Source organism: Ciconia boyciana, chromosome 3 (genome assembly GCF_034638445.1).
Source record: "Ciconia boyciana chromosome 3, ASM3463844v1, whole genome shotgun sequence".
NCBI classification, from domain to species: Eukaryota; Metazoa; Chordata; class Aves; order Ciconiiformes; family Ciconiidae; genus Ciconia; species Ciconia boyciana.
In genome coordinates this window covers 85,077,870-85,104,089 of record NC_132936.1, presented here as the reverse complement: position 1 = coordinate 85,104,089, position 26,220 = coordinate 85,077,870, and the positions used below count along the sequence as shown (strand labels likewise).

General features: G+C 40.7%; 1 protein-coding gene across 4 annotated transcripts in view; it reads left to right on the top strand.

The window, feature by feature from the left end:
• The first annotated feature begins 3,968 nt into the window (after window positions 1–3,968).
• The window catches only part of LYST (lysosomal trafficking regulator), an 87,811-nt gene continuing 65,559 nt past the window's right edge, over window positions 3,969–26,220 (top strand). For 2 of the 4 annotated variants that reach the window (XM_072856403.1, XM_072856406.1), the window contains exons 1-4: window positions 4,179–4,293; window positions 21,586–21,670; window positions 22,959–23,157; window positions 25,528–25,618. In XM_072856403.1, the coding sequence (XP_072712504.1) occupies window positions 22,966–23,157; window positions 25,528–25,618 (283 nt within the window). In that variant the 5' untranslated portion in view covers window positions 4,179–4,293; window positions 21,586–21,670; window positions 22,959–22,965. Of the gene's footprint in view, window positions 4,095–4,178; window positions 4,294–21,585; window positions 21,671–22,958; window positions 23,158–25,527; window positions 25,619–26,220 lie in introns of those variants that run through there. The other 2 variants (XM_072856404.1, XM_072856405.1) reach the window with 2 other exon arrangements.

Genomic DNA, 26,220 nt, shown 5'->3' with positions numbered 1-26,220 from the left:
GAATCCCTCAGACCGTTCATTGATTCCCTAAGCACAAAACTATTTTGCTATTTTATTCACTCTTTCAGATTTTTTACAGTAGCATAGGGAAAAAAATGGACTAATGTGCTTCCTTGGGGAAACAGACCGTTATTCATTCCCTGCTGAAAGACTGCTCATCTCAGCTGACAAAAGATGCCCTTTCCACAAACCTCTCTGATTTAAGATCGTGTATTCAAGACAGCTCACATATTATACGTATTACTCCACAGTTTTTATTATTGACTTTATTATACCATTAAAACATAGGTAAACTTTCCTAGACAGGTAAATACTCATTGGAAAGGAGAGAGAGAGAATGAGACTGTAGAAACAGCTCACAAAATCTAGGCCTTACATTATCTTTGTAATGCTTTCAGCAGAAACTTTGATGATGAGAGTAGATGAAGCCTTATGAAAAATGTGTAGTGGGTACTTAAGAAGTTCTGGGAATGGAGAGTGGCTCATTGACCCCTAAAATTTTGGAACCATTGATATAAATCCACTGTCTGTGAATGTTAATTTCACATACTGAAGAATTTGACTACCGGTGTGACCTGTGCAGGTCTCAGTGCTGTGGGCTTGTTCTATTGTCCAGGAGAACAGCAGGGAAATACCACTCAAATTCTTGTTTCTTGCTTGTTTTCCATGTTGTTACATTCTGCATGTATGCAGAAGAGAGAGAATTATAGTAGAAAGTCAGGAAGAATTCTGCTGAAAAACTTTATAGATGTCAAGTGAGAGTCAGATACTGTTTGTAGAATAGAGGGAGTTATAAGTGAACCAATGTTGATACAAAGAACCAGACTTGATTTAAAGTTATTCTGGCATGAACTGGTGACATTCTACTCACTTTCATGGAGCTGCTGCAAATTTCTTATGACGTACATGAATTCAGAATGCATAGCACTTTACTGAAAAACTGAGATTTCAAACTGAACAACAGGGATGCTGTCATATCTGTAGCAGGAGCTTTAATTACTATAATTAAAGAAAATCCGCATGAGCTGAAAGATAGGTTGCACTTTGAAGCATTCAAGTGAGAACATTACCGTTCTGATAAAATCTTTAATTGCACCTACTTACCTTTCTCAACAATTTTTTTAGTCCAAACAGTTTATAATTTTTTTTAGCACGCACATGACAACTGTTTCAGTGCATTTCAATTTAGGCTATAGCTAACTTCCCTTCCAAAGATTTTAATAGATACCTTGCAAAAATTCACTCAGATGTTTGTATGTGGTGGCCAATTCTCATCTGAAAACTCTTTGTTTTGGTAAAATTTATATTATCAATCTGAAATGCTCCTGTTCTTTGCACTTTAAAAGCTAGTATTCCAAGGGTGAGTTGATGTACTGTTGGCTGTTGACTTCATTCTCACCGCTGCTGTTTCAGTTCTGCCATACAACCACACAAAGAAAGTAATGGCTGCTTAGTTTCACTGGTCTCCTTGAGAAAACCATAGACAACGTGTAAATGTCAAGTACCGTGTTGGCTCTGCCCTACATCTGCTGCTGAGGAAAACTGGGCAGCAGCAGAGGTACCAGCAAAGAGCCTTGGAGTTATTGGCAGGCAGGAGTTTCATGGGAAAGGCCAGTAGGAACCTCTGTCTTCCTGCCGCTGTCAGCACCAAGGAGGGACACAAACATGCAGTCATCCTTCGGCAGCTGGAAGATCTGAAAGAAAGATAAAATAGCACTCTCTCTTCTTTTTGGTAAACAGGAAGCCCTGGTTCAGAGGTAAAAGAGACTTCTCTTTCTCCTCGGCTGCAGGAAGTGGAGTGGCTTCACGGGAGCAGTAGGGAGTTTGCTTCAGAGCAAGGATTCCCCGAGGCCAGGGTCGGGAATCTTGGCTCACTTCCCCCTCCAGTAGCTGAAGTGCCAGCTGGGATAGGCTGGACCAAATCCTACCATGTTCTCCAGGACTTTAAAATAAACTGGCTTAAAAGTAGGATTTAGTCTGCCCGAATTAGCAACTAACTGGCACCTAAACTTCAGGGCATCGAGTGAACCAGTTTTCCCCAAGTCCCTAAGTTCTCTGTGGCCACTGAAGAGAGCTGGGTGCCCTTGAAGGCCACTTGTCTCTCTGAACTAAGATATGGCCTTCCCAAGGGTGGGCACCTAACCGGGGGCATGGCCTGCCACCGGGGCTCCCATGCCTGCAGCTCCGTGGCTGTGCTGTGTAACCTTGGCAGCACAGCGGCACGTCGGGCTCCTCGCCCTTCCTGGTTTTAGTGAAATACTGGTGTCACTTGCCCAGGACTTTTTTTTTCAGGAATTTCAGACATTTTCCAGTGCAGAAGTGCTGTCTAGGTGCCTAACTTCCAGAGAAAGGTGCTGTCTTGGGCTCTGCACAGCTGGTCCTTGCAGGAAAGCTGCTCTCTTGGCTTGGACCAGAGGTCCATTTAGCCCGGTACCCATCTGACAGGGACAGGTTGCTTCCTGTCAATAAGGTGAGGACGAGCATGAACAACAGCCAAAAGCAGGCGCCAAGGAAAAAAATAAGAAACATGGCCATAAATAGATGCCATGGGAAAGAGTATGAGAAGCAGGGTGTACAGGCAGATCGAAGTTTATATTTGCAAAACACTTAACCACTGTTACCTCGTGTGTATCTAAACTTACTTTGGCAGGTGGGTCCTGCAGTCCTGCTGCCTGCAACATTCCCAAGATCTGGCTCTGTCCATCCATGTAATCCTTGCAGGCAGCGTGGCTTAAGTTTTACAAACCCAATATGCCTCTGAGGTAGCCAGCAGGCCCTGGGATGGTAACTGAAATGCCATCACAGAGCTGAAGCAAGTCCTCACCAGGAAAGGCAGCAGAGGTCAGGGAGTAGGAGGCCGATGCACCAGGGAGAGGCGTAAGGATGCGAGAAGGATGCACTGAGGTAAGGACACTCATGCACCCTGTGTACCTCTTTCTGATTTCAAGAATCAGGAGGGTTATGCCAAACCTAGGCATGTATGAACACACGAAGCGTGTGCTTGTTAGCATCGCCTGTAACCTATTGCTGCCCCTTGCAAAAAAATTAGTAAGCGCCCTGGCCGTGCGAGGTGAATTCCTGGAGAGGGCGAGAGCAGCGACATGGAGTCAGGGCACTTTATTAATTTATTTGCACATGTGAACCAGCTCTGACAGGGAGTTGATCGAGCAGCATTCAGGACAATCCCTTCTTCCAGGCACCTCAGCCAAGCGCCAAAGCCCAGCTCCGCAGCTGTAAATCTGCTCCAAGAATTTACTCAGAGCAAATACCAAAGCAGAGCGCAAACTCTCCCGCTGCCTGCGAAGCCCTTCGCATCCAGAGCCCTTCATCGTGAAACGAGTAACGCAGCACAGCATAACTCGGGAAGCGGGTTGCAGCAACCAGGCAGCATCAGATACGTGCTCCGGCAGCGCTGGCGCTGATGCCAACGTGCGTATTGGGTATAATACGTGACACGTATGTTAAGAGCATTTTGAAATGCTGACGTTAAAGCTGGGGGGGCGGCGGTGGTCTGAACCGGCTGAGCCGTTACATGGGGAGCACCTGCCCGGTGGGCTGCGGAGCAGGAGCTGCAGGCAGGAGCTGCAGGCAGGCAGGCAGAAGCTGCAGGCAGGCAGGCAGGAGCTGCAGGCAGGCAGGAGCTGTAGGCAGGCAGGCCGGCCGGCAGGCCGCCTCTGTGGCACCCGCCGGGCGCACGCGCTGTCACGACCCGAGCCCGGGAGCAAGCGGAGCCGCCGGTCCCAGGCACACCGCGGCGTTTCCAGGAGCGCCCTTCGCCGCCGCCGCCGCTGCCGCCGCCCCTGCCAGCCCGCTAGGACAGGCCAGGGCCGCCGCCCCCGCACCTCTCCCCCGCCGCCCGGGGCGCTGGGGCGGAGCGTGGCCGGAGTGGGCGGGGCCCCGCGCGACGAGGGGCGGGTGAGAAGCTGCCCAGGGAAAGCACGCCCCGCCCAGAGGGATTCCCCCCGCCCCCCGCTCGGCCAGGCGGCGCCGCCGATTGGCTGGGGGTGCGCGCGTGATACCGTCCGCTGCCCACCCGCGCGCCGGTGCTGGCGGAGCGGCGGCGGCGGCGGCGGCGGCAGGAGCGGAGGAGTCAGGTGGGACGAGAGGCGGGGCGGGGCGGGGCGGGGCGGGCGCTGCGTTGCCCGGGCGACGGGGGCGGGCGGCGCGGCGCGGCGGGGCCGGGCCGGGCCGGGCCGGGCCGGGCCCTCCCGCCATGGGCTGCCGGGACGCTGTCAGCGGAATAAGAGCGGAGCGGGCGGCCGGGCGCGCCGGCTGCAGCGGGGCGAGGAGCGGGTAAGGGTGGGGCGGGCACCGCCGCCGCCTCCGGTTGCGGGGGGCGCGCCTGGCGGCGCGGGGCCGGGTGGGAGGCGGGCAGCTCGGCGGGCACAGGCCCTGCTGCGGGTTTCGGCGAGGGGGCGCCCCGTCGCGGGCCGAGGCCGGCGCCGGGAGCCGCGGTGCGTGGGCCGGGGCGGGCTGTCACCCGGCGCCTGCCGTCTCGGTCGCGTGAAGACGCCCGCTGGTTGCCGTTGGCGGCTCAGGGCAGCCTGGCGGGCGCGGCCGCGGCGGCGGCGGAAGAAGCAGCCGCCGGTGGCGCAGGCGGGGCCCTGCCCGCCCCGAGGCTCCCCGGGACAGGGCCCGGGCCGGGCCGCAGTGGCAGCCGGCGGCGGCGGGAGCGGTGGGCGCGCGCTCAGGGCCCTCGTGTTTCTCGGGGGCAGGAGTCGGGGCTGGCTCCGTGCGTCCGGTGGCTTTGCGTGAGGCGGTTTGTCGCCCGGAGTGCTTCTGCCGAACTTGTGGCCTCCGCTTTTGCCGAAAGGCGACATTTAATACTCCGTGTGCGGGTACAGATGGTGTGTGCGGGGCTCTTTTCCGTTCCTTCCCGCGTTACCGGGCTGCCGTGGGCTCTGCGTTACGGCGGGCCGTGCTTTGCGATGTGTTTGTGCAAAACTGGAGCGCAAAGCCTCGCTGTCAACAAGGCGTTTGTGAAAGATGGGAGATAACAACTGAAGAAAAGCAAATGCGGGCTGCGCACGGAAACGCGATAACGTTGATGGACGTGGAATACAACAGTCGCAGCACTTCAGCACCTGAACTATGCCTTTTTTTTTACTTACTAAAAAGAGTGGACAGAGGAGAAGTGAGAACTGTTCTAGATATTTTCTGAGCATGGGGAGAATGTGTGAAGATACTCCTCTGAGGAAAAAAAAGGAAATCTAAGAATTTGACGTTACCTGGTATCCCCAAATGAACTAAAAAGCTGCCGTTTACTTACCTGTACAGTGAGAGGGAAGGCAGGTGCATCACTGGAAGTGAGAATAAATCCTTTTGTATAAGAGAAAGCAGAGCAATGGAAGAAATTCAGAAAGAGGATCAGATGACTGAATGTGGTGGCCTAGGAGTTGGAAAAGCATCTAATGTGGTTATAAATGGAAACTGGCTAGAGAAGAAAATCTGGATGGGAGTCTTTTTTTTTTTCCCTTTTTTTTCCTCTTTAGTTGTGGTACCACATGAATCAGTAAGACTTCAGTATAAGGATCTAGAGAAACTTGGAGTTAGTGATACAAGCTTGTGTCACTAACAGAATTGTACTGTTGCCTATGAGGTCGTGGGACAGCCTTTGGCAGAAAAACCAGTAAGGAGATCTGTTTTAGTCATGTGTATCACAATCTTATGCTAGGTAGCAGAAAAGAGGTGTCTGAACACTTAACCCTTCCTGAAGGAAGGATCTGAATGTGCTTGTTTGGACAAGAGACCATGTCTGCATGGAGCTTTTATCATAATGGGGCTATAGTATGGTAAGGAGTCAGGAAAATACTCTGTCTCCTTTTGCCTTTAACTGTAGGCTCACATACCAGTAGTGCAATGAAGAAAGTATCCTCTTAGATTCCTTAGAAAATCTGTGGTTTACTGGCTCTGAGAGTTTCTGGTGGATGTTAAAAATAAAGTGAATGAAGAATGAGAATGCTTTCATATATTGTCATAGATAAGAAAAAAAATTGGCTTTTTCTAGGATATTTTAATTTTACTCTGCTTTCTTCCTCATTGTGCTTTGGATAGAGAATCTTGCAAGCTAAGAGCAAGTAGCTGTCGATGCCTTACTTCTAGAACCAAGGTTAATAGTAAATGAGACTTCAGGAAGTCAGTTGTCACTTGGTTTGCGAGACTGTATACAGATTTTCTAATAGGGGCTTTTTTAATGTCACGCCCTTCCTGCTTTCCCTCTCTCCTTCCCCCATTAGTTTTTTTACTGTACACAAAGGCAGCTTTCCACTAAAAATGTTTAATTGTAAGAAGTTTTTCTGTTAGGTTAGTAACATTTAATTAAGATGCTTCGTAAATGCTTCTCTTGCTTCCTCCTTTCTCTTAGTCCCTGGTAGGTTTTTGAAGTGCCTCCACATCAGTTTTTAGTGAAGTTTAAGGCAATAAGAAAAGAGACTTTAAGCATCTTGAACAGTAGCATAGGGTCTGTTGGAAAGTAAGACAGTTAATATGTAAACATTAGAAAAGAGAAACTACATTCTTAACACTTACTAAAAGTTGCTGCTTTTGTATAGTTATCTTTACAGTTAAGCTCAAAGAGTGTAAGCAAATATAAAATATTTGCTTTGAAATATGAACATATTTACTATGAAATATGAACAAACACTTCAGGAAGCTATCAGTTCTGTATTTTTATTGTCAGTGATTTCTTTAATAGACCATGTGTGTCCTCATTAATGTACAATTGTACACCTTTGAAGCTTGTGGAGGGGTCTAATTTCCTGTGTATTTGAAGAATTTTGCCATTGTCGTGGTGGTCTCTTTCAAATAAGATAATGTTGCACTGGTTTTGATACTTGTCTTTTGTGGGCAGAAGGGAGCAGAGGGAACATAGGGTGAAATGATTATTTTGTAAGAGGATTCTGGTGCACCAGGAAGCGCTTGCTGTCCAGAACACACTTGCTTGTCCTCTGTGGGTGAATTTAACTTCTTTGGAGTGAAGAGCCATCACTGACAAGACATCACTAATATCTATTTTATTCCTTTTTGAAGAGGTGTCAGGCTCTGTGGGCTTCCTTAGTGAAGAACTGTAGTAGCTGTTGCCAGAGATGTCACTACTTCATATTATTGATTCAACTTTAAGGTCACCTTTTTGCTACATTTATTGGAAAATTGGATTACAATGTTGGAAAAGGATTGTAATATGCAGTGGAGGGAGGGCTCTATGTATACGTCTGGGATTACTTTGACTCTTGCTTTCTTTTCTAGTTCAGAAACAGTTGTGAGAATGTCGGTTACTCTGGCAAATTATTGCTTTAAAATTCATAGGCCTTTAGATAGTGTCAAGTAATTGAGCTGGTGTCATCAGAGCTATTGGCCCCTGCAATAGCACTGATTTGAAGATGATATACCTGTTTTTAGACTGGGACAAGATCAGGTAGAAGAGATCTGTGGTTGCCTCTGTTCTGTCACCTAGACTAATTTGTCTGAGCTGGCTAAGCTGATAGAGCAGCTTGTTACTGCTGAAGGGGGAGATATCCCTCCTGCTGTCTTCCTTTTGCTGGCAGTGACAACTGCCTGATCCCTCAACATCGCAATTCAACAACAACAACAAAAAAATCCAGCTGAAAAAACTAGTTTTCTGCAAACCTGTGAAGATGAGTCACATGGAGAAGGAACTGGACAAGCACAGTGCTGGAGGAAGAGGAAGGGAAGAGTTGCTGGGGAGGAACAGAAACACCTTCTTGCTAGTCATGAGTTGTCAGGTGGGCTGAGCTGTCTTATTTAACTGTACCTGAGCTGCTCCTCAGGAGGTGGGGGCTTTTGCTTAGAGTCAGCAGGGTGTCTGCTTCAGCTGTCACGGTCATTTGAGAAGAACTAATAAAGCAGCACAGTATGCACTAGATCTAGATTTTACTTTCCTCAGTTCAGATTGAGGTCTTGCATTTGAACATGTCTTTCAGTGACTTGTTGAAATTAGTGCACGGGAATGTCTTGCCTCCAGATAAAGCACTCTGTATAGCAGTCATGCTGGAATGTGTGAAGGGAAAGGAGAAGAAGATGCTATGTGCAGTCTTGAGGTTTTTCTTGCTATAAGCTATTAGCTCTTTACGGTTCATGTTTGCAGCTGGGGTCTGATTAAAATCCCGTTTTTCTAAGAAGTCAGGTTTTTTGGTACTAACTATTAGAGTAGAAGTGTGAGTCTTACTAGTGTGATTCTTAGGTAACTATGCTGTGCTCTGTGTGAAGATACAGCTTAAATCTGATACTAAGTGTGAGAGCAAGACAGAACAAAATTAAATGCAAAATTCATTAGCTTATGTATGTTGAAGAAGGGATAGGTATGTAATGCTGTGATCAATGTAGTGAAGTCCTGGAATAGCGCTGTATCTTGGTACCCATATGTACTGAAATTTCTGTTTTATCTTTGTTCTGGATATTTCTCTTAAGTTCCACTAGCTTTTTTAGTCACCACTGCACATTTCATCTTCTTTCACATTCTGTAGCTCAGGTATTTTGTGGTTTTGGTGTGTTACAGAAGAGCAGGGTTCCCACTCTTCTGCTTCTCTAACTTTATTTCTTAGCGTTCTTCTTCCCCATAAATAACTCACGACTGCCTGCTGTTACTGTGGGTGGGATTTTGCAGTAGCCACCCAGTGGATAAGCACCGAGAGGGTTGTCTCCTGCACTTCTGAGCTTGTGTAGTTCACTGCAGGTATCTGGGGCTTGCCCTGTGACACTTGTGTTTGTATGGGGTTTTTGCACCATGTGGAGCCTAGGGTCTGTGAGGATTACTCTTACTTACATTGTGAAAGGGCTTTTCTGCGCTTTCTGGATAACTTGAAAGGTGGGAAGTGGAGGGCAAAAGTGATGAATGGTGGCTTGCGAAAGATGGTGGAAGAATAGTGTCTGTTAGATTGTGTCTGTCATATGCTTGCTCAACCACTCTAACACAATCTCAGCTAATCCTCACATTTATGTATTCTTTGCCCTCTCTTCCTGCACCCAGAAAGTTGAGCTCCTTGACTTCAGCTAAAAGCATCACCATGCTCCCTGGAAAAGTATGAGAGCATGAAATACTAAATGTGAGGTGAGAGGAGAGGGTTCCTGGTTCTTTGGATTTCTGACAGTAGAAAAAAACCTTTCTGCTTTCCCAAGAGAAAATTGGGAAGATGAAATATCAGAAGGAATTACTGTCAGGTAGTGCCAAATGCAAGGCTTCACTGGAAGCGTTAAAACTGGTGTTAATTTCGTCCAGTTTTATTTCAGCAAATGCCTTACTTCATCTATTCATCTTCAGTATCGTGGAGGCATTTACTGAAGATTTGTGTTCTTGGAGGGAATAAATGGCAAAAAGCATCTAACTAGATCTGGTTACCTCAGTAAGCAACTGATTTGGTTAGGCTTTAGTGTATTAACTAAAAGATGAGGAATGAGTAACAGAAAGAGCGAGCTGAAGGGATGAATAGTTCTCAATGTCTTAATTCTGGAAAAGAGTGAATTAGTAAGGAAAATATTTAAGACTTAAGGAACTATTCCTGATAGTTCATAATTGTATTGCAGGAAATTATAGAAGTCCAGCAATATACTTTTATTATATTTCAAGAGTTGAAATTTGTCCAGTTTTCATTCAGTGATTCAAACAGACACTGAAATAGTCTGAAAATTAACAAAAAAGTGCAGATCTTTCACCTTCCTGTTCTCTTTCTATTGGAAGGCAAGAGAGGTTAGCAATCCTAATTTTAAAGAATTGAGAGCAAACATCCATATGACTTGCTGTAGAGAAAACAAAACAAAAGCCCCAAACTGTAAAACCTTGTGTGCTACCTGAGGTATGTGTTTATCTTTGTATTACTTGCATCTTTCAATTATAAGGGGAGGTTTGAGTCACTGAGGAGTGTGTAGTTTCATTCTTGATTTGTACATTTCAATTAACAAAACATCCAAAGGAAAGCAGAATTTCCTTTGTGTCTGGATATATAGATGAAATGCTGTGTGTGGGGTCTTTTCAACTCCAGAAGGTACTCCTAATTAATCTAGAACTATTTTTAGAAGCCTAAATTACTTCAGTTACAAAGTCAATTTGATTATTGGAGTCCTGCTAAATCCTTAGCATTTGCAGAAAAAATTATCATACGATGTTTGGTTACTGAAAATACTACTTGGCTATGTATGTAGCCTTCATCTGGCACACTTCATTCATCTCCCCAGCTATCTCTCAGCAGTGTAAAATCTTGTTTGTGTGTGCATGTGTGATAGATATCTATAGCTTGGGGATTTCTTAAACATAAAGTTTGTCTATTGTTTGCATTGTGGATGGATTTAGGGTTTTCTCCAGTGGTTCAGGATTTTCTTAAATATTTGTCTATCTAGTAATAGGTATACTGGGAAACTTCATACTCTTAGTCACTATTATGTGAAATTAAGTACAATTATCAATTATAGTTTCTCTGTTGGAGTCTATACTGTTTGACTAATTTTGAGTGCTGTTTAAACTTCAAGAATAAAATAAAAATCCTAGCTGTTCCTTATTTGCATTCCCACTGGAGAAAAGCTACCTGAAGTGAGATGTTATGTGAATCATTTTGCCTGTAGTTCTCTTGATTGTTGACTGGGTCTTTTGGGGCCAGTTTGGTGCAAGAGGGGTCAGCACAGCTGGAACAAATACCTCTGCTGTAAAGCCTGGGAGAAGTACAGGGTCTGCTTCCCTAGAGCAACCAAAGCTGTTTGCACTTTGTAAAGAAGATGGCAGACTGACCTTCACAGGAATAACAGAGTATGAAACTCTCAGATATTTACGTAAACTATTTTTTTTTAATACCACCTTCAGAATTGCTACCTGCTGTCTTGCCTGCATCTGATTACTAATAGAAAATATGGACTTCACTGACCAGTTTTAAAGTCCCAGAAGCAGAATTAGGCTTCTTCCCATTAATTACCTCTTTTTTTTTTTAAACTCTGATCATTGACCTTCCCCTCTTATTTAATTGTGTTTAGTGGGTACTTTAGACACAATGCCAAAATTTATCTTAAGCACTTTACTTTCTAGTTTTAATCCTCTAACTACTAAGCATTCAGTTTCAGGAATAGCCTTTACTCATTCATATCCCTTCAGCAAGAGTGCCTCAAGATACTGCTCAACTTTTTTTGCCTCTCCTATCTCTGAGTACTGGTGCAATCAAAATGTATAATCTTATAAATTACAAAAAGATTTGTATGGTCCTCCAGATCACAATTTGAGTGGTACATTTGTTATTTAAAATAATCTTCAGGTAGATGCAGTGTGGTCTGTATACTTGTAGTGTGGTCACAACTGCAGTATTTTTTCCCAGTTGTACCGGAGACCACACTATCTGCCATACTGCAGATTAATGTAAGAGGGTATTCACAAAGTCTGCCTGGTCTTGCAGGGCTGGTCTGCGTAGGCTTGCTACTGGAGGGGCCCTGAACTTCTGACTTACCTTCTGTAGTAGACTGCTGCTTTCCTTTCACTCTACAGAGTCTGTGGAGGTTAGTCTTGATCTTTAGAGTTAGTCATTAGTCATTACTGTGCAACCATGTCTGTCAAGGCTTGCTTTGTAGTCTGTTTTGGTAGTATCAAAACTAAAGCTTGGAAGAAGATATTTAGGAGTATTACCTGTATATAGTTTAATTTGGGGAAGAACTTGTTAGCACTCTGAGTAGTGTTCAGAACGAGGCTCACTTGGGAGTTATGCCATTTCAGCCTTTTCACTGCTGAATGTTTTACAGATCTTCATCCTTCAGTTTTCTTTTGGAAGAACTTACTGGTTTTTCATAGCTTATTTTCTACATAGATTCTGTCTTGTGGTGGAGTATTTGTCAATTCTTTTCTCTAGTACCATGTGTTTCTTACAGATGTTGTCCTCTGGCACTTAGGTAAGATCTGGAACAGATCCTTGTCTTCAACTCTGCTAACAAAGCTTGTCTCTAGCATTTTCATGGTATTTGTAACAGCCTGGTATTCTTCAGTGCATTTTAGCCAGTTTCCATGATAGCAAGCATATTTGTTTCTAACACAGTTAATGTTGCAATGATTATCTTTGAGGGCCCTCAGTTTTCCCCATGCCTATTCTAAGGAATGTTTATTCTCTGTGCCTGCATGCACTGATCTGAAATATGCAAATTTTGAATGAACTGGAATAGGTTCAATGTGGCTAACAACTATATTGTAGTTACTGACTTTGGATAGTATAAGACCACAAGCTAACCATAAACTTGAGTATAGCATATGTACAGGGTTAATGCATTACTTGAGTGTAGGTGGTTATTTGAGAGCCTGTCTTTCATTAGTGCTGTACTTTTTATCTTGTAGATGAATCATCTCTCATCTTTTAACTTGATTTCAGGCTCAACAAGAATGCACTCACAGGTGTTTCACATTGTTTGACTGAATAAAATTCCATGTTAAGTTGAGAAGCTGTCCCAAAGCACTTGTGTAATATGCAGTTAGCCTGTGGGATTCTTTGCCATTAACTCTGTCTCTATGACATTTCATCCAGACTCAAAAGGAGAAAATTGTTGATAATCTGCTAACTTGTAAAGGGGATACAGATCTTCATAGCTCAAGGCAGAACTTGATAACCTGCTGAATTTTAGCAAGAAGAACTTTCCTAGCATTGATCACTTAATCTCTGGTGCCTTCTTAGCACACAGTTGGTATTGCATTGCTCTGGTCCATTACAACAGCTTGCATTGGTCATTATTACAGTGAACACTTCTTAAAACTTTGCACTAAAGACTCCTAAAAATCTTAATCTAATATTTTTTCCAAATAAGGTTCAGATATGTCAAGTAGGTATTTATATGTGGACAATCTAGGACGACACAAAACTAAAATATTAAAACATGCTATTTTTCTGCCAACAGATTTTCCCTTCTCCTTTCTTACATGGTGGTACATGTAGTCCAAGTTTTTGATAGTGTGTTGTACAAGTAGACAGTTGGCATTTAATTCTAGTCCCCAAAGTAACAGTACTTTCCAAGAAGTAAATATTAAGCATGAATAGGGTTTGCTGGTGCTATATGTGTTAAGTTTAATAAATTCACTTTTTAAGCATCCTGAAATTACAGCAACGTAAACTCTACTTGTGCAAGTGCTGTCATGAGTCAAACAGGTAATACAAATTATTTTTTTGCAAGTAGACTTTAAAATGATGAAGAATAAATCATTATGTGAATACTTCACAATCAAGTAGGACAAGAAGTTGTAGTTTAAGTTAAATGTTGATTAAATGCTGTTTGTTTCACTGCTGTGCATGTTTCAGTAGCTTATGATGCATCAAAAGCTGCATCAACAGTCACTGAATTGACCTTAAGACATTCTTAAAAATGACTCTCCTGACAAAGTAGACCAATTAAGTAAAGTTGCTGTACAGAATTATGCTAGGGATTTCATGTAAGACATGGAAAGCTGTTGTCCATGTTCCAGGAGGTATTACATTGCAGATGAGTGTTAGTTGTCCTCACTCACACCACAGGAGGAACGAAGATGAGACGGGAATGTTAGCCCTCTCAATCTCTAAAGCTTTCTAGGTTTGACTAATATATATTTGGCTGACTAATATATAGTTTGGCCTCTACCATGCTCTAGTACAGACTTTCCTGTGATTCTCTGCCTGAATTGTGAGGCCCTGGTAGGCTAGGGCTGTTGCTGAAATCGTAAGTTTTGCCAGTAGCTTCATCATGATGGGTGTCAGAAGTAGAATATTCATTACAATCATAATGGTTATGGTTTTAACCTTTGGAATTGCAGACCTCTAAAACATCATACAAACTGCGTATGCTCAACTTATTTGTAGATCTCTGCCGCATTGCTTGTATGTGGAAAAGTCTGCAGTTAGTTTGCATGTGAGCTGGCTTCCTTTTGGGGTGTTCAGGTCCTGCATCACTTGCTCTTTTCTTGCCAAGTTTGCTCTTCTAGTTTTGGTACTCCCTGTTTGGTCAAACCTTTTTAATGCAGTTTACTATATCTTAACGTTGTTCTTGCCTTGGTTTCCAGTCACCTGTGTGCTGCTACTACTTTCTGTCTTTTTATAGTCAGTGGCAGCTAATAAATTAGAAGCTTGCTGTTTTGAGTTGATAGTTTCCATTGGCCTTGCAGGACAATCTTATGCACTTCAGGGCCATCAGTAGGTTTTCCATTTAAGGGACTGACATCTGTCAGATACACAGAATCATGAAATGACAGTATACAGTAGGAGCACTAGGGATGTAAATCAGAGTTCATTTAATGGAAGTAATGTCCTAAGATCACACTTTGGAAACTGTTAAACAGGAAGACTGAATTGTTGGTAAATGGGATTTTTTAGTTGTGTGTAAACAAGGGTATTGTATATATGTTAATCTGTTATACCTCTCTGAGTTGTGCTTCTATCATTTGTTCAGAGCTGTTGTTACCAATAATTATGCTAGAGAAAAGTGAGATTCTAGAAGTAGTCATGCTGGGGAGGGCAGACTTAAACACTTATGGGTCAGAAGATATCACAGGAACCAGATTAAACTCTAGCAAATACATTTTAAGTTACCTTTCAAAAAAATACACTGGCCAAGTTTAAGTGTAGTCTGGAACAATCTTTGTGCCCAAAGAAATTACCGCTGTGTTTCATTTTTAACTGTCAAAAACACTGAGGCCTGAAAATACACGGCAAATGATAATTTGGGGGTAAGGAAGGATTTGGTTTCTTTTTCTTCACTTACCTCGCATTCCGTGTGGTGCACCACAGGTCTGGGTCTCGATCAGAAGAATGATGTCTCTGAAACTGTTTCTGAGAAGTTGACCTGCCTGTATATGTAATGACACTTTATGTATCTCTAGATGCCTGTAGCCTTGGGTATGTTTGCTGACTTGTTTAGCTATATCTGATAGGTATTTTGGAAAGTGCCTGTTTCTTTAATTTGGCCAAATCTAGCATAGCATTTTCCTGATCACGTGTGCTTTTTTCCTTGGCATTCCCATTCTACAACAGGAATGGCTAGTTTAGCCATCCATGTCGCAGCGTTTCCTGACCCACACACAATATGAAAACGAGTATTTCTTTAAGGACTATTTTTTTCAGAAAGCATAGATAATATAATTCCTTAAAATTCTATCTTTTTTCAGTGTAAGAGATAATGCTTTCACATCCACTTAGAGGTAGAAATTTTCTCATTCTCAGGTTGTATAAACACTGAGATTTATGGATTAAATTTTGTTTTAATACTTAGGTGGCAGAACATAAGTAGATGACATACTTACAGGAGGCTTAAGGTACTTGTAAAAGCAGGACTCTCAGACTTCAGGTATTGCAAGACAAACATCCCATGCAGGTGAGATGGGAGTTAAATATACTTTTGATTTTACATAAAAGTGGCATTAGTAAGATTATACATACATAAACACACTTGTATATACAGCAACACCATTGCTCTGAAGGTCTCAACATACTTTTCAGTGTTCATTAAAATAATACTTGTTTACCATCTTGTGAACTTAACACACTGTCCCCTGGTTAGTTAAAAGGACATGCATGTGTTATTTATCCAAAACTGCTAAGTATTTTTATTTTTCACTTTTTTTCTTTATTCTGGGGAGAGATACTCTGAATAACTTGTCTGGAAATAATATTGATCTAGTGGATTACACAGAAGACTAAAAGCTAGTTATGGAATTCCTTGATGAAGTCAAGGACTTTGTCAGAAGTAGAACTGTGCCAAGAAAATTGACACCTACCTGCATTCTTATGATAAATTCTGTATGTTAAGAGCTTGCTTTTCATGTGCAAACCTAATGGCTGGAGCAACACTGCCTTAGTATGTTTTAATAGGTTGTCTGCTTCTGTAACCCCAAATAGTTCATAAATAATATCAAAGGACAGAGCAGAAAGTGGTTGGAAATAGAGTAATTAGGAGGTCTTCTGCGGAACTGGAGTGTTGTCTGGTATGTCTGATTTGAGAATGAACCAAACTTGAAGTGTCTTGGTTTTGCTCTCGTTTGCTCATGTTTTTGAATATCAGAGTTGTTGGATGGTTAGCAAATGTTCACTGCCTTTTGTAAGCTACGCTTTTGGCTGATTGCCTTGCATTGGTAAAACAAGGCATCAGAGCATCTCAAGCTTTCCGTTGATGCTCTGCTTGAACTGCAAGTCCCTGTTTTCTTAAAGGCTTGTGTGTTGTTCCTGCTGTAACCTATTTTGGCAATGTCAGCTGGGCATTTGTTTCTAGCCTGTTTAAAGTTTTGAATGATATCAAAAGGACAGAAAAGGAAGAATGCTGATTTTGACGGCACATTAGTTTGAGGCTTTACTTGCATTTCACCACCAAGTACAGACCTCAAGGCAGCACTGTAGGATATGTTCCAGTTTTGTTCCAGGCCATGCTAGATACATATTTCTCTATTGCACTCTCTCATGCTCTACTTTCTTTTCCTTCTCCAGTTTGCACAGAGGAATTAATTGTAGCATTCCCTTAGTTTTATTGTTAACAAATTTCTTCAGACAGAAGGCAGTCAAATTTGGTGTCTGCTACTAAACTGGGCAATTTGTGCTACAATTGCAAAAGCCTATTATGGAGTGTTGTAGTGTTAATAACATGCTGGTGCTCATCATTATGCCTGTTGTCCTCTGCTAACAGAAGCTTGAGCTTAAATTGAAAGTTTAACCCCAAAGTAAATCTGATTAAAATAACTGTTGATATAATCATATTAGTGTTAAAATCATTGAAGAGGTCACAAGCATGTTCTCCAGAGCATAAATGTTAAGTATGTGCAGTGAGGCTGGGACAAGTATCTGCTAAATGGAATGAATACTGTGTAAAGTAAATGTAGCATTTATTGGCTAGTGGTGACTCATATTCCCATATACTTTATTCTCGAGAATGGATAAAAGGGCTACAAGTTTTGAACTGGAGGCCAGAAATAGCTGGATTGTACAATGGCTTATAGAAACCACATTTCTTTCAAAGTGTTAATTTTAATACCTACTAAAAATGCAACTTCATTGTACTGTGTACTCAAAAGGACTTGCAGCCATGCCATGCCTGGTCAGTGTTTGTCTCTTACCTGAAACAGAAAACTAGGGAAGGTAAATAAATTAACTTCATGTAGCTATAGGTTCTCTACTCCTCTTCACATGATCTGTAAAATAGCTTCTTGTAAGTTTATTTTTCTTATGAGACTGGCTATCACTCCTTTTGTGCAGTAAGATACTCATATAACCTGGTATAGAATACAGCTTTTATTGAAGATAACAGTGAGCTACAGGAAATTAAGGCTTGCAGGTGGCTCATATGTGCCATGCATACCTTCTTAGGTACATTATCACTTTGTTTTACTTGGGCAGTCAAGCCTGACTATGCAGCTGTATGAACAGCACTTAGTGGCATATTCATTTTAGACAGATATAACTATTTACTAATGAGCAATTTGAAGAAACTTATTGACATCTGCTTCACAACAAATAGAGGTGACTTAAGTAGTTCCTTTTTTTGCTAGTACTATAAAATTAACATTAAACCCCCCCTTTTTTTAAAAAAAAAAAAAAGGCTGTGGGGAGGTAGGTTTATTAGAGCACTAATTTGGGCTGTTGTGTAAACTGGAGACCACCACCAAACTTTCTGCCTCTCCTTTACTCTTGCTGTAGCTGTTGGACAATAGTTACTGAAAGTAATAATTACTGGAACTATTATGGGATTTTGACTTAATTTGGCTTAGTACTGTATTTTACTATAATGCTGCTGTAGTAATTTAGTAATTACTACTTTTTATTGTATTACTGGACATTCCAGGCCTTTCTGGGCAATGCATTGCTGAAAACATAACCAAGTAAAAGGCCTGGTTCACTCTCATATGCAGAGTACTAGCTTTGACCCTAAGCTTCTGTTGCATTATTTTCATTCCCCAAGTTGTGCTGATGTTAGAGATAGTACCATCTAATCATTAGCACTATGTAAAGTGAGTATATTCATGATTCAGTCTTGAAGACTGCTAAATTGGTCTTATTTTTAAGTTCCATCCTTTAAATTGTTTAAAGAACGATTTTGTTATTTTCTTTTAAAGCCTTAAAGTCCACTGCAGTAAGTACAAGGCATTCCTATACTTTAAGATGCTCAGCTGATGAGCAACTTCATAAAAATGGAAAGAAGTTCAGAGAAAATACAAGTTTCAAGTTCAGGAAATGGATTTATACCACAAGAGCAAATAGAAAGTAAGTCCCTCGAGAGCTGGTGCAGAAGGGGGCCAGAGGGCAGACATGATACAGGTTGAATTATGAGGATGATAGATGGGCATGAAGAGGGCAGATTGTATGTGAATGTCGGATCATTCATGGTTAAGTGATCTTATTTTTTTAAAGCTTGTGGATTTTTTCCTTTTAGAAATACATACCATCTAGTAGAGATAGCTTTTATGAAATACTATCATATTCTTCTAGAGAGTGAAATGGAATTTAAGAATGTGATAATTTTTTTCAGGGCTAGCTATGTGAAGCCCTGACACACTGTGTATTCCAAAACTGTAATTGTCCCATTGGGACTGTACACACAGTGGTGAACTGAGATTCTGGTACGTTTTTCTGCTCTCTTATGGCTTACTTCCATGTGTGATGTTTTACGTTTTGAGGTTTTTCCCTAGTTAACGTGACATCTCTGAAGTCTAAAGAGATGTGAAGGCACTCTACCTCAGTACAAGTGTTTTGTGTAGCATCTGCTTCCATATTACCAGTCACCACAGCAGTTAAAGATGTGTCACTTTTTAAACAAAAGAAAAATTCTGCAGTAGAGTGGTTCCTACTTAAAGCAAATTGGCTGGCATACTTTCTTGGAGTAAGATGAAATGCTATACTGCATAGGGTGTAGTATCAGCATACCACAATCTGCAACAGAAAGAAGGTGACAGGCAAGCTGAAACCTTAGAGTGGGGATGGATTTGTTCTTTTTAAAAACAAAATGAACCCCAAACCCCCACCTCTGCAGAGTGTTTGCTATATTACAGCATCAGCAGGGCAAGTTGTTCACTGAGTTCTTCTTTGAAAAGCAATGTACTTTAAGTGCTCAAGTCACTCGTCAGGAAACAAATACAAAAGGGAAGAAGGTTGTCTGTGCATATGCGGCTTTTTTTGGAAGCTTCTTAATTATTTCTCAGTTCTCCTTGTATTGTTCTTAGTCTCTAGCTTCAAGATGAATAACGAGGTTATATCTGAAACCGTTTCCAAAGACACGTTTGTGCTGTCAGTCTGTTTCAGAACTTAATTGCAGAAAAAGAAATAGGTACAACCGAGAAGTAGCTAGCACTTGTTGGAACAAGTCCTTCTAAAAGAAGTGCTTCATTATCCAGCATGGTATCTCTTTACAATTTTTTCTGCACTGTAGAATGAGAGCATCTATAATTCCTTACCAATTATATATTAAATTCTTGCATGAAGAAGACATGCTTGATGTCTTTTTGCATTAGCATCAACAAAATAGTACTTTATCTTGCCACTGATGTTGAGAAGTCACCCTTTTGCTAGAATATGGCAATATGTTAAATCCATGTAACAGTGCAAGCAATGCAGGAAACCTGGAGACTGACATTTCAGATGGAAGGACACTAAAACATGCTGGACAGCATATTTTTACATCTTCTAATAGTCTGGTCAACAGCAAAACCACAAGCTGCTTAAGCTATTCACTTGCAACAAATTGTGAATGTTAGCTGTATGGATAAATTGGTTTTCTGTCAGGCTGTGGATGAAATGTGTTGTTCCCAAGCACTCAAAGGGGGGCCAATTATTAGGAGCTTGCCTGGGAAACCTACAGTGTTTCCTTCCTTAAGGAGGCCTTTCACGTAATGTTCACGCTCATCACAATTTTAAGTTTAAAGTTGAAGTTTTTATTTACTTGCCACCTGAGAATACTAAAATAATGAATTTAGTCTTTTTCTCTTTTTGTATCCCCATCTCTTTTCCCCCACAATTGATTAATTGTGGATATACTAAATGTCTTCTGAGCACTTGCCTAGAGACCTTTATTTTAATGTTTTTGAGGCTTTTCTTGGTTACTTCCCTTCTCATTCCCATTGATAGCAAATGCATTTTTGGCTCTTTACCATGTCTAGAGAATGAGGTTTTAACACTTAGGCTAGCTTGCAACTGGAGCACCCCAATTTGCGGATGCTTCAGTAAACGTGGGTTTGGACAGTTCGTCTCTGTGTATGCCTGATGTGCCAGTGGGTGTAACTTCTGAGAATTTTAGGGCTTTGTTAGAAAGTAGACTCAGTTAAAATGTACTCAATGGCACCAAACCCAAATATTCTAACACTAGTTTAAAAAACTGGAGTTAACGATAAGGAAGACTGGTAAGGAGTCCTGTTCCCATTGAACAGCTAAGTAATTAGCACTTGTTCAAGATTCAAAAATGGTAGCAAAAAATGCTGAGAGGTTGCAGAAATAAACATTGCCTCTGCAGTTATTGGTGTCTCTTCTAGGAAATGGCAGAGAAAGTATTCAGCCAGTCAGATGAAATCATATATTAGGATTTAAAGCATATTTAAGGAGCTCTTCAATCTTGTTTAAGTAAATAAGAGTATTTCAGGAGGGATTAAAATAGTTTTTTCCTTTTCTTAGATTGAATACACTCTAAAGATGTGAGGGGAAGTGTGATAACTAGAAACTTGAAGTTTTAAAATGAAAAATTAATAAACCCTTTGACAGTTTAGCTTACAGCAAGGAATATGGGATGTTGAGGCTTTATGAATGCATAATCCCTATAGCAATCACTTTCCTTTAGTTGTTACAGAATCTTTTTGCCCTTTGTGCAGAGCTCACAAAGACAGGACTGGTATATGTGTTGTTTTGTTTTGACTTTTTCCTGAAGCATGTACTAGGGGTAACTGTCTTGCTATTTCTGGCTATTCTGGAGCAAACTGGGAGGTTGCTTCTTCCTATCATTGTCTTAGTCTTTTCTTCATGACTAATTAGAGCTAAAACAAGGATAGTTTAAAGTATTCCCCTTAGGAAAAAAAAAAAAATGCGTTGCCTGTTCTGATCCTCTGTTAGGTGTGGATGGAGGTTAAAGGGGTAGGAGAGAAGAAGTAACTCTTAAATTGGTTTAGTGGGCTGTATAGAGCAGATACAATAATGTTCCTTTCCCATTTTATTAACTACATCTTCCCCAGTGCTTAATGTAATAAAGAATAGTTATCTGTCAGGACAAAATAGAGGGACAGGTTTAAAATGCATTTATATCAGCACCTGGCTGCACAATTCAGTTTCTCATCACTATCCATCACTTGTACCTAGAGCTGCAAGTGCTTCAAGTATTATGTATGCAGGTAGTGATCACTAAAAATTCATACTGTTTCTAGGGGGAAATGTTTAAACTTGCATACTTAGCTCATTTTACATTTTCAAAACTAATGAGCTTTATGTTCACTTACCTTATATGCACCAATTATTTTCTTTGTAATAGGATTTCAGTTGTGCACAATCATAAGCTAAAAGTGAAAACTAGAGCTTTAAAGCTCAAAAAAACCCTCAAGGACTCTTCATAAATTTCAAATAGCTATCATAAAATGAGTTTCAAAACCAAATAAATTGCATATTAACCATCATGTATTTTTCTCTTTTTTAAAAATAGGTGAACCAAGGGTGATATTTCCAGAATATATTTGCTTTTTCTTCCAGATAGAAGATAAATGTGTTAAGCTGGCAAAGTAATTCTGGTAAGAACTTTACTGTTACTTCTATAGTGAATGTCATTATAAGTATCCAGTCTTACCACTAAAAGGAGCTTTCTGTACCATTAGTGCTAACAAACTTGCTCTTTCTTACAATGTCTTGTTTTTTACCTAATTAATTGCATGTAGATGTCTCTTGATCAAGCAGTATTAACCCACCTGTTAACTTTCAATATAACATTTAAATATATTTGGCTCTCTTTTTCATCATGTTCAAGCATAGCACATGCAAAATATTTAACTTTTGAAGATTTTTTTACTTCAGCTGTTTATACAGAAATAAATGGAGTTAAATATGCCATAGTATTCATTAAGTGGGTTTTATGTGTATTAAATGTTCTTGTTTCTATAGCTGCCATCACTGATTCTTGTTTTTGTTTTGCCTTTCTCAGTGATCCTCTTGAGTTTTCTACAGCTGAGTCTTGCATTTCTTGTCTTGTTTGATTTAATGTTTGTTTTAAACGTTTCAACATGTACTAGTGCTGACCAACCAAAGAATGGTGTGGCATAAGAGAAAACAAAAGTGTTTTTATAAGATAGAGTGAACAGACAAAGTGTATGAGAGTCTTGTGTGCATTATCTAAAGTAAAATTAATCAGTTTGGGAATCGGTACCAATGCTTTTGGTATTAAGTATACTATAGTAGTGCCTGCCACCCACTCAGTCTTGCTTGAAGGAAAACACTGTGAGAGCTGGTAAATCTAAAACATTGTATTTCTGAAACTTCCATATTTATCTTAACTCATTAATTTTTTTCTTTTTTCCCCTTGAAACAATCTGCATACTGTTGGAATACATAACATGGTAGAAGATAATGTGTTCAAATAAACTATTAAAGAACATGTTTTCTATACAATGCTGAGTAAGAGCTGCCTGTTTTCCCTTTATGTTTCAGGTCAAATACCTTTTAGAAGCAAACAAAGGTTGAAGCTCACATCTAGGTTACAAAGAAAAGCTGAAACAAAGTCATTAGCTTTCATTTATGCAGTGGGAGGGAATGCTGTGTGTCATGGGTTTTTACCTGATCGATTTATAAAATGTTTGGGGTCGTGGGCTGTTAGCTGAAGTTTCACTGAAATAATGAAATTCTCTAAGCTCATCCTTCCCATTCCCTTCCACCCTACATTGGTATATTGATTCCTCAGTTCTACAGACACTCAATCCTTTGGGGGGGTGGGAAACAGGGAAGAAGTGTTCCTCTCTTCCCCCAGTCCTTTTTCCATAAGGAATGTATTTTCTGATTGATTTAATTTCTGTACTTTCCTCTACTTAGCTCAGACATGAGCAGTGCCAGTAACTCACTGGCACGGGAATTCTTGACGGATGTCAACAGACTGTGCAATGCAGTGGTACAGAGGGCAGAGGCAAAGGAAGATGAAGAAGAAGAAACTCATATGGCAGCACTGGGACAATATTTGGTTCAAGGCCGTGGGTTTATTTTGCTTACCACACTGAACTCGACTATTGATCAGGTAGTAATTTTTCTTAGCTGGTTATAATTTTTGTATTGAGCTTTGACTGTGTGCATTTGTCTGGCTCATGTTCTTCTTGGTGCTGATTTTCTTGCCTTTTTGTGGTAGAGTGTATGGGGTAATTGTGAAGACTAGAAGCGCAAAAGGATATGTTGCAGTTGTATTCTGTCCTTCAGCAAGAACAGAAAAAGAAAATAGCTAATCATACCTGTTTGCCAGCTGATATTGATGGTTGCTAAACTTTTGACTAAAGGCACGTGTGAAGCTCAAGTACAGTAGCTGGGTGGAAAGAGGCAATAGGTTAGAATTTTCAACAGAAATGAGTGTTTACTGAACCTGCAGTACAAAATGACAGTTTCTAGTTTGAGAAGGTCCTCCTGGTTTAAGGCAATAAAATAAAATTAAAATATACACCTTTTTATTTTGTTTATGGGCCATGAGATATATTTTTGCTCTTTTAAGTAACTTGCTCTTGAATATAATAGTAAATAGTTTGTAACTTCAGCTCGAAAGAGGTGATCAGTTTTACTATTTTTTATATAAAAGTCTAGCACGCATCCCTGTAGCTGCAGATGTCCATTTCCTTCTCTTCTTTCTCTTCTCCTTCCTCTTCAACCCTATTGGATATATGCTAAGCAATGGGTAGGATGAGATATGTGCATTAAGTCTTTGTGCTTTGAAACTGCAGATCCCAGTGTTTAAAAGTAATGAACCAAGTGAGTCCTGGTTGAGTTTATCCAGCCCTTGTCTTAAATTAGGTCAGCTGTTAATGCTGGTCAAATTCATCTTGGAGGTTTGCTTTTCCTTCAAGAGGTGACTTGTGCTAAGACGCCAGTCAGGTCTGCTGGCTTGGTTCTGGATTCCAGTAGGTGCACTGGCTAAACAGTAAATCCACAAGACTGCAATTATATATAATTGCTAAGAAGAATCCTTACCACTTCTAGAGCCATTGTTTTTTTTAGATGTCACTAGAGTTCTGCATAGTTGCTGTTAATAGAGGCTTCAGGACTAGAGCTGCTGGAAAAACAGCTGGCTTTCATGTAAGAAGAAAATGGAGTGCCTCCCCTCCAATAAAAACCCCCTTCTGAAGTAGAAGGGGAAAAAAGCTTGTGGCATTCTTCATGCAACATCAGCAATTCAGCAAATATTTTCTGAGGAAATATGTTTTTTAAGAAGGCGGGGGGGAAGAGGAACTTGATTAATGAGGAATGTGAAATTCTGAAAGTATACCACTGAAATTTGAAAAGTTATTTTGCTTTTTCCAGTCTTATTACTGTGCTTTAAATGCTGTATTGCTCATTCCTATTCCTAATTAATTTGTCTTGCTGAGAATACCTTTAGTAGCAGAAGAGAGTGGGGAAAATTACTTTGAAAAAGCTTAGTTTTCAGGTCTAATTGTATTGTATCAATAGTTTTAGGTTTCTTAATTTTCATTTAAATTGATAGTCTCATCAGACAAATATTAACTTCTTTTATATGTAGCTCTATAACTATATATATAAAAAACTGTATATATTATGTATATAACAATAACTACTTAAGTTGCTTATCTCCGTACATTTTAATTTCATTGCTACCTTGAATTTTTGGAGAAAGATGTTGCTTCAGCTGCATATCCCTGAATGATGTTAACTGCCAAAATGCTCAAGTCAGCTTTTCGTGTTTGAAAATTTTTGTTCTTTAGGACTGAAACCATTCTAATAGTGCTGCATAGTACCTAGTAAAGGAATTGTGTTTGAATTCAATTCTGTGCCTTCTACCGTTCCTCTCTGCATTGAAATTCTTAGTGTGTAAGTCTTAGAATCCCAGTAGGAGTGAGGGTTTTTTAGTGGTTATTCTGTTTTTTTAATTAAAGAGTAACCTTCCCTCTTTCCTCCCATGAAACGTCACCTTTCCGTTGTGAGTCAGTAACATCACTTGATAAATGTAAGCTTTTTTCATTTGCTTAAAGGTGTCATTTTGGAGAAAGTAGAAAGTTTCCGATAAAGTTCTTCGAAGTTACATTTTTGGAACTACAGAAGTTTCAAACTTGTCTTGGGCCTCATGTTGGCTTTGTTTAAATCAACAAGTTATTTGCTTTTGAATTTTCTGGTTTTGTTCTTTGGGTGAGGAATTCCTTCAACGAGAGGGATTAGGAGAGCTTCGTATAGAAACAATTGCAGAGGTGTAATAAATATCTTAGATGCTTTCTGATTGGCTCTAGTTAATGATTATAGCATTCTTTGCAGTTAGGTCATTTTTTTCAGTGTATAAAACAGGAGAAAAGCATAGGGAACTGAATGTTGAATAGCTTTGTAAGATAAGGAAGGTCAATCTATTTTTTTTTTTAAAAGTACAAAACCTTTTGTTTCTATTTTGTTTCTAACATAGGAGCTGACATGTCGGGAAGAACTTCTGACACTCCTCCTGTCACTTCTGCCATTGGTGTGGAAAATCCCTGTCCAAGAAGAAAAAGCAATAGGTATGTTTTACCACTTACAGTATTAAGGACGTAAAAGTGGTTTGTGTATTACTACAAGAGCCTAGGACTCCTGACTAAAGAGTAGTAGTTCATTGTAATACATATCCTCTTAACATAGAATGAGGATGTGGATTCTGCAGAGAATTTAAACTCAAAAATACCAATGTTCTGTCACCATACAGGGAAGATTGAAATTGTACAGAGAAGGTAAAGGCTCTTGGTCAGTGTGAAAGGCAATGCTCACACTACTGTGTAGCTGAAGTTGGTGGTGGTGAGATCTTTTCTTCTTTTCAGGTGATTTGGGTGGAAAAGAGATTTGAAAGTATATGATAGTTTTGCTAATGTGAAGTGTTTCATGATGAGCAGAAGGGGAAAACATACTGATTCTTTTTAAAAACAAAAGTGATACATGCTGGCACTAGAGACAGAATGAGACAGACTTTTTCTTCTGAAATTGAAGAAATGGGAAGTAGAGAATAAGCTTGAAGCCAAACAGTGGACAACAGAGTATGAAAGAAGTGCAAGGTTATGAGGGAGACACGCCCTGAAATGTAGAATAATACTGGGTGATTATGAACAGAACCAAGCTGCATTCCTTAAAA